The 8,892-nt window shown below is 42.2% G+C and overlaps 1 protein-coding gene across 4 annotated transcripts; it reads left to right on the top strand.

Moving 5' to 3' along the window:
• Positions 1-38: 38 nt before the first annotated feature.
• idi1 (isopentenyl-diphosphate delta isomerase 1) lies at positions 39-7,079 on the top strand. 4 transcript variants are annotated; one of them, XM_012865032.3, is made up of 7 exons: positions 39-156; positions 4,164-4,309; positions 5,003-5,175; positions 5,260-5,352; positions 5,442-5,572; positions 5,648-5,752; positions 6,451-7,079. In XM_012865032.3, exons 2-7 carry the CDS (start codon positions 4,167-4,169, stop codon positions 6,661-6,663), a joined length of 858 nt encoding a protein of 285 aa, XP_012720486.2. In that variant the 5' UTR covers positions 39-156; positions 4,164-4,166; the 3' UTR covers positions 6,664-7,079. The 4 variants fall into 4 exon arrangements, with proteins under 4 accessions (XP_012720486.2, XP_012720485.2, XP_021173471.1 ...); XM_012865031.3 differs by having other exon boundaries at positions 41-156; positions 4,073-4,309; XM_021317795.2 differs by having other exon boundaries at positions 103-156; positions 4,053-4,309.
• Positions 7,080-8,892: the final 1,813 nt, after the last annotated feature.

Here is an 8,892-nt window from a genome sequence, read left to right as displayed (position 1 = left end):
GCGGTCACGCTGCCGCTTCGACGGCGAATGAGAAGCCGTAACGTCAGAGGCGGGGAGCGAGAGCGCGTGCTCGTTGGCAGTCTGCTCGCAAGCAGATCTAAACAGACGCAGGGGGGGGGGCGCTTTTTGGATCTGCTGCGGTGCACAGCGTGCTCTGTAAGTAACAAATCAACAAATCATGTTATCGGTGTGTTTGCGAGGCGAGCGTGCGTGCGTGCGTGCCTCCTGACGGTGCGTACTGACGTTCGGTTGTTTGAGGCCTGGGTGGCGCAGTGTGCTGATGGCGTGTTGACAGTCTGCGTTGACGGGAAAACCCGAAATGGATTTTATTGGAATGAATCAGCATCAAAATGATCTTCAATATACGACTAAACGGAGAATACTATGACCTGTAGCATGTAATGGGACCAAACTACAAGGTTCCAAGTTTTTTTTTTTTTTTTTTTTTTTTTTTTGGCATGCAGTTTTGAAAGTCTTGAGATAATGGTTTGTCTAAACTGTAGGTAGTGTCATATTTGGGTAGATACACATGGCAGCCATCTAAAAAGAAAAAAAAATCACTGACTCAACCATTAAGGGATTGTTCAGGTTAGTTCAGACTTTTTCATCCGAGGTTCTGTTAAAATGTCACAGGTAGTTAATATGTTACCTGCAGCAGATGACTCTCCTGCTGTCTCCATTTAGTATAGATCCAGATTAGCTGGAGGCTGAAGCTATTAAAGCTAAAGGCTAATCTAAGAAGGGCCCAGATCAAAGCAGGTTTGTACAATTCCCATCTCAAAAACAGCAAACCAGTTTACACAAATGCCATGTTTTAACCTTTAAACCATTCTAACGTTTGCACGCTACAGGCTGATTATTTCTATCCACAGGAAATACAGGTGGGAAATGGTGCACCATCCATGTTCTTCCTATATGAAACACTCACCAAGAACAGAACATGTTTCCTTTCAAAGTAATCAATACAGATGTAAATCCAGTTTCAAAAGTAAAACTAAAGTTTTAAATAGACACTACTTTATTGATTTGCCCTTGCCTCCAAACTTTTCTATTAGCTTTAGCCTCCGGAACCGACTTACCCAAAATTTTGCTTAATGAAGATGGCAGAGAGACATTAACTTCTTATAATGTTTAAACAAAATATCATTTAAAATGTTTAGCCTATACCTTTCAAGCAAATGGAAGAAACTAAGAGCTCCAAGATGGAGTGTGAATAGAGGAAATGCTGCTTGTGTAGAAATGAACCACTTAATTTAAGACGGTAAAAGTACAACAACTATCCTTTTACACATGCAGTTTTTTCTGTGAGAAAGATATAGTTATGAGTGCTGTCTGGGATTTAAATCAATAGAGAAGGGTTGTCCAAAGCGTTGCCCGGGGGCCATTTGACTTTATTCTTAATTTGGGCAAAATTTTACAGACAAGTTAAGATCTTCTTACAACTGAAACGTTTAGGTACAACATAAAGTATTTGTCTTTTAATAACCACACTTTTTACAATCTCATTCATAGTAAATAGGACCACATCCATCCAGTTAATTAAAAGCAGACTTTGGTGCACCAAAATCTGCTTTTAATTAATTTATTAAAATCGCCAGCTGTTTTCCAAGCAATACCCAAATCCTGTTTTTTAATACTGAGAATAGACAAAAAAGAAAAAGATTTATGGTGCCCAAAAGAATTTGCAAACTGTCAAATGTGCAAAACCCCTTTGAAGTTTTGGATCTGCAATGATTTATACATCCCTTTCCCACAGAACACCTTTCTAATTTAATTAAGGTGTTGCATGCTCATATTTTGTGATCCGGGTAAAAATTATCTACGGTAAATCCTAATGTGATTTTAGCTTCTTTTTTTTCTTATACAATTTTTATAATTTTGGCCCATGTGATGAAAAGTTTGGACCCCTGTAACGGAGGAACCCTAAAAGCTAAAATATTAATGTTTTATTGAATCTGAATCAACAAGAAGTATAAAATCGTGTATAAAAGCTATAAAAAAAACTGTTTTCCGGTATAAAAACTTGTAACAAAGAATATATTCAGGTTTGAGAATAGCAGATACTTTTCTGCAGCTTTTGCTATATTAATGTATAGTATAGTATGATTCCAACATGGCGACGGCCAGGAAAGCTGTAGTTTTGTTCGTAGTACCTCTAACAAAAGTATTTTTTAAAGCTGTATTTTCCGCATGCAAGCAGCACTTTGAATTTGTTCGTTGCAGAGTCGCATCCGCTGCATGTAGCATTTATTTTAGACACGCTCTTACAACGGCGTCTTGTAAAATAAATATTTTTTATCACAGCTTACTGTTGTCGATGCGAGGCGCTGCCCTATTGGATCTGACAATGGTCCTTAAAAAAAATGTCTCTGACTTTCCGAAGGGAAAGGCCGACTTAAGGGGCTGTTACAGTTGATGTTTTTTCCGACCGGAAGCCGATATTTCGGAACTGGAACTAGAACTGGGAACGCAACATCAGGACAACATTATCAGCCCACAGGGACAAATGAAACGTGCAACAGTGATCCTCTGTTTCTGTCCTCCTTGAAGCCATATCATGAAAGCCCCTGAACAGAGTCTGTGTTATTTCAGTGAGATAAGAAATCTCCTGTTGCGAGAGTTTAGAGTTTTTATCGTCATAACAGAAAGGACTTCTTTATACACTGGGGCACAGAACAGAGAACTATGGGTCTTCTTGTTAAGGCCCCCTGATTCCTGGGGAAAGTTGTTGTCCTTGAACCCAAATACTGGATTGTTGCAAGATTAGGGAGAGAGGCATCAGTTAAAGAGTAAAAAGACGGTTACTTTTATAAACTTGGACAGACAGTTAAGTAAAACTACAGGCTGCAGAATAAATACTTCTTAATAACCCATAGCTTAATGGGCACGTGCAAATTTTTTTATTTTTTTTTTTGGTTTGTTTACAAGCTTACCGTGGTTTAAGGAGGAAGAACAGCTGATCTGGTCCTTTTCACTTAAAAGGATTGCTCAGAATTTCTGAAGCAACGTTCTCCTAAAACTTGGTAACCGCTTGACGTCTTACCTGCACTAAATGGTTTGTGCTTTCATCATTAACCCGGATCAGTTGGACCTGGAGGCGGAAGCTAATGGCCTGTTCAAGAGTCTCCAAAACCAAAGCGCACTTCTATTGTCTTAAAACCGCAGCAATCTCCAAAAACATTGCGGTTTTATGTGAGCGCTGTTTAAGGAACCTCTGAACACTGTTTACATTGAGTGGACATTTCCAGAGAAGCCCATGATTATTTACGCAATAAATGGAGGAAGTTGGTGGTGCGCCCCCATTAATCTTCCTATGTGAAACGTACTAGGATAATTAGAACAGAACTTAATCGTTTTTGATCAGTAATTACATGAGTAAAGTACTCACAGGCCACAAATATGCAAAAAAATGTAATAAAATTAAATGTTCTAAATATGAAAAGAACAATTTTCTGTTCTTTTTGTTTGTTTTCTTTTTGTCTACTGAGCAATAAACTGACTAAATATTTAAAGCAAAGTAGTTGGTTACTTAGAGGGAAGGAATTTGGGTTTGTGGATCCGGAACATAAACAGGCACTCAGTGTCCTAAATGTTTCCAATTTTGTCCTTCTGGAATAAGTTTTCATTATCAGCAACAAGAAAAGGACATGGGTCACTCTGGGTCTCTCTTTTTCATTTGGTTTAAACTGTGAAGTCCTGGTTTGCTTTTCAGTAAAAGTCACAGGTTTTATTGGGGTTCTATAAAAAAAACACCTTCAAATACAAAATAAAAAGCTAATTAATAGGTTAAACAAAAAGAAGCGATCTGAGTGTTGCAAATGCCCTTCTGGTCAGACTTGATGTGTAAATAACGACAAAGAATATTAAACTCATAAGCTAATAATAGTTGTATAAAGAGGTACAAAGAGATCTGTTTACAGGTGCAAACCAGAGGTAGAAAGGGACAGATAGGCAAAGGAGTGAATAGACCCAGAATCTGTATTTACTGCAGGTTAGATAACCTCTACTCTAACCTTTCCTTCCATTATTCGGTCTCTTTCTGCCTTGTAAAGCTCCAGCCTTGTGTGCGCAGTCTCGCCCGATCCGCCCCTGCCGGTTCCGCCCCGGGTTTTGCCGTCAGCCGGGTCCGTCGTCCCCTGTGATTGGTGTTGTGTTTTGGTCAGGCCATGGCCCCAGCCGTGTGGGCGGCGCTCCGGGTGCTAACCCGCCAGGCGGTCGGCGTGCTGAAATCAAACGCACCTGCCAGCAGCGGACTAGCTTCTGCGCGGCACGGGCCCTCCGCGACGAGCTGCAGCAGACGGATATCCAGGTAAGCGGGGGGCCTCAGCGTGCTGCGGAGCTCCTGGGGCTGTTTAGAGACAACAGGGTGGTGGGGGGGGGTAGCTGAGCAGCAGGGAGCTTCGTTCCTCCACCGCCTGGAGGAGGCTTCAGCGGGGGCAAGGACTCTGAGATGAGTCTGCGTAGGCTGAAGCTCGCCGCCTGAATATCCTTTTCTGTGTAGGTGAAATACTTTAAAAAGAAGAAGAGAGCAGATGTTTTGGAATGGGTTTACTGACCCTGTGATCCAGGGTCTGACAGGGGCGGTTCTAGACAGGGGGCCAGTGCCCCTGTAGGGGCTCCTGCACTAAACACATACATTTCTGTGATATATGCTGGCAAAGATACCGTAACTGATTGGTCACCAATCGTGTTTTTTACCTTTTGCATTTAAAAATGAAGCTGTTTCACGTTTAGCTTCAGCCTTTGATAGGATTAGGGGTCAGCCATCTGCAGTTCCTGAGCCACAACTGGCTCTTTGGCTCACTTACGTTTATACCTTGACTTAGGTATAAACGGTGGGGTGATCAGGCTTTTGCAGTTGCTGCCCAGAGACTCTGGAACAAATTACCCTGTTACAGATACCTGTTACGCATATCGCTCTTTTTATCGCTCTTTCTAAATTTGCCGTAGAGCCGCCGGTTTAGGAGCGTTCCGTATTAAGTCCCGTTTCTCTCTCCGTCAGTGAGGTGAGACGCCTGCAGGCTGCTGCCAGGATGCCGGAGATCGCCACGGATCACCTGGACGACAAGCAGGTCCAGCTGCTCTCCGAGATGTGCATCCTCATCGACGAGAACGACCAGAGGATCGGCGCGGACACCAAGAAGAACTGCCACCTCAACTCTAACATCGATAAAGGTACGCGCCTGCGCTTGGAGGCCAGCACTGGCGCCGCTGCCCCCCAGCAGCACATCTGGACCTCTGTTTGTTGAATCTGTGCAGGTTTGCTGCACAGAGCCTTCAGCGTCTTCCTCTTCAGCAGCGACGAGAAGCTGCTCCTGCAGCAGAGGTCGGACGCCAAAATCACCTTCCCAGGTCCGTTAGTCAAACTCCAGACGCGCTGCCTTTGCAGCTTGTCGGTAATCGCTTCAGCTGTCCCTTTTCTGTCCGTACGCGTGTCGCAGGCTGCTTCACCAACACGTGCTGCAGCCACCCCCTGCACACAGACGGCGAGCTGGAGGAGGAGGACGCCGTAGGGGTGAGGAGGGCCGCTCAGAGGAGACTGCAGGCTGAACTGGGCATCCCCCTGGAGCAGGTAAAACACCTGCTGCTAGAGGATCATGGGAGGCCGAGGTCTTTGCTGTGAGTCAGCCTTTCTCCTGTTGCTCAGGTGCCACCAGAGGAGATGACTTATTTGACCCGGATCCACTACAAAGCCCAGTCCGATGGCGTATGGGGAGAGCATGAGATCGATTATATACTCTTCATGCAGAAGGTGGGTCTGCTCACCCTGAGCTCTGATACCGTTCCTGGTGGATGGACAAGAACCGCTGTGCACTACGTTGCCTTTGCAAAGTATTCACACCCTTCGCCCTGTTTCATATTGCGTCAGGTTATAACTACGATGAATTACATAGCAAATTACCGTGACATAGTCTATGGATGACATAGGAAAAAAAAAGCATATCGATAAAATAGAAATGGATGTCGATAATTCAAACAAATTCAAAACAAATCTTTTAAGTGCAGCCCTGGCCATTTTGTGCCGTTGCATACAGAACACACAAACACTGAATTCAAACTCAGGCCTTTATTCAACCAACTTTTTACCAAAACTGCAAGTTTTTAATAAAAAAAATGAAAAAGAACGCGCCCTCTGTGAACTCTTTGAAGGGGGGCGGAGCTTGGGGGCAAAGCGTTCCTTGGTCTGCGCTGTGATTGGTTGGGATGGGTAGAATGCAAAAGGAAGGAAAACTGTTAATCTATTGAACTTTTTATTGATCTTTTTTCTATCATCGATATACATCTATCAATCAATCTATATTGTTATTGAATTATCAGCCAGCTCTAGTTGTTCGATAGTCTTTTTATTTTCAGGAAATTGGTTGTTTAGAGTTTAGGATATTACTATTTACTTTACATCTGAATGTATTAATACTACAACTTTTTTTTTTCTTTCTTGGCTTTCCATAGGACGTGGAGCTGAGTCCAGATCCCAACGAGATAAAAAGCCACTGCTACGTGAGTAAAGAGGAGCTAAAAGCAATGCTGGAGAAGGCCAAGCGTAAGGAGCTGGAGGTGACCCCCTGGTTCAGCCTCATCGCCGACACGTTCCTCTTCAAGTGGTGGGACAACCTGCACAACCTGAAACAGTTCATGGATCACAGCAACATCCACCGCATGTAGCAGAAGGCTCTGTGTGTAACGGCGTTCAGGAGGTCTTCAAGAAGGCCGAGCTGTGGGAGTCCTGAACAGAAGCGTCCGCTGGTGACGGCTTAGTGCCTCCGGCGAAGCAGTTGGACTTTGAAGGCTCCAAGTGTCGAGGAATGTAGTCGGTCTAGATAAGTTGAGTTAATAATAGTGCTGGCACACTGACCGTAGAGTTGCGCTAAGCACAAAACCAAAAACCGCTTAGGTGAAAAAATGCAACCTCAGCAGAAATCTCTCTAATGTTAGTCTTTTTGTAAGACAAAAGTTCAAGTGCCTGATAACGGGTCAGTAGTCGAGATAAATCTCCGTCTTTCTCTACAATGTTGATACTGATATCAGTGAACAAGATGTTCTCATATGTTTTACAAAATAAAGTGACTATGACCACTGATCGTGGATGGCTTTATTTGACCTTCTAGCACACAGGGTTTCTAGATTGTTGCCGTTTATTCCTGAGAACATGAAGCAGCTGCTTTTTGTAGAATGTACTGGTGACATTAGCAAATCATCAAGATGTTAATGATCTTCAGTAAATCAGTTCAAATCAAAAATAGAATGATGAGTAGAGATGAAGGCCTGCTAAAAACCACGTCTATGGTCCATGTTCAGTACAGGCTGTCTGTGTTTGGCCGCCGGTCGTTTTGACATCAGGCCGAGCAGCGGTAAAAATGTTCCCCCTTTGGGTTCCTCATGCTGATAGGATTTAAAACAGCCTTTTGTACTGTTAAATACATTAGGAATTATGTATGTTTTTAAAATATATATAAATACACTTAATATAAGAGATTTGGTGGAGATGAGATCCTCATTCTGGATAAAGCCAAACTCGATGTAGTTGTTTTCATACTTCTTAATTTTAGATGATTTGGCTTTTACCTTACCTGATAAAGTGGACGGAGTTAAATAGTTGTCCAGCAGTGAACTTTTAAACCCTGCGGTTTCGTCATGCAGTTTGAGCTGTATATGAGTACCATGACTGAAAATATCGTAGTGTTTACTAAACTCAACAACATGTGTTTCACAGACCCCCCACCCGTGGTTCGCGGACCCCTGGGAGTCCAGGGACCCCAGTTTGAGGGCCGCTGCCTCCTAAAATTGTGTATTAGGGCTGGACAATAATTCAATAACATATTGATGATAGGGAGAGGGGGGGGGGGGTCAGTAAAAAGTGTAATAAAATGAGTTTTCCTTCCTTTTGCATTCTAGTCTATCATGTAGGTTAATATTACAGTCACTACATCTTCCCAACCAATCACAAACGCAGAGCCAGGAACGCTCCCTCACTAAGCTCCACCCCCTTCAAAGAGTTCAGAGAACACGCATTAGTTTGTTTTGTTTTTTTTTAGAAAACTTGCAGTTTTGGTACAAAAAAAAAGTTGGTTGAATAAAGGATTAAGTTTGAATTCAGTGTTTGTGTTCTGTATCTAAAATAGGTCGCTAAGCAACAGCATAAAATGGCCGGACTGCACTTACAATATACATTTTGAATTTGTTAATAATGATCGATATTGATCAATATTTCTATTTTATCAATATGCTTTTTTCTATATCGTCCTGCCACATTGTGTATTTATTTTTATTGGTCTTATTTAATGTTAACAATTTCTGTGAAACTAAAATTTGGGGGTTTTCAGGAGCGGTAAGTCATATTTAAGATTAACAGAAATAAGTTCAAATAAGTTGCCTTTTACTGGGAATTTCTATTTTACAGAGAGGCACCTGTATGTTGCAGATGCTGTTCCTGATTTAGTGAGGCTGTCATAAGATTAGATAAGATATACTTTATTGATCTCACAGTGGAGAAATTCACTTGTCATATCGGCTCAATAATCAAAAGAAGGTGCCAAAAGGAGGAAAAGGTACATAAGGTATATACAGCGTGTCCACATATATACAGTGGATCGAAAATAATAAAGAAAAAGAAAATAAAGCAGAGATTTAAGATGATTTATGTACATTCAAGGTGACTTATACACATATGGATTTGACGTTGTCATGCTTTCTTCTGTCCACTAGGTGGCAGCAACATCACAGTGGCATAGGTTTGTGATGATTTTAGTATAAAAAAGAAAAAAACACTGCGACACAGAATTTGATCAGTAAGTATTTTATTAGCAAGCTGAATGTCCCTAAGCACACCACCCACCCCTGATTTAAGTGCACAGCAGCTGGAATAGACCAGGAATCATCAGATGCACCTTATGT

This window comes from Fundulus heteroclitus, chromosome 21, assembly GCF_011125445.2.
Source record: "Fundulus heteroclitus isolate FHET01 chromosome 21, MU-UCD_Fhet_4.1, whole genome shotgun sequence".
Lineage (NCBI taxonomy): Eukaryota > Metazoa > Chordata > Actinopteri > Cyprinodontiformes > Fundulidae > Fundulus > Fundulus heteroclitus.
This window is presented reverse-complemented; position numbering and strand designations above follow the sequence as displayed.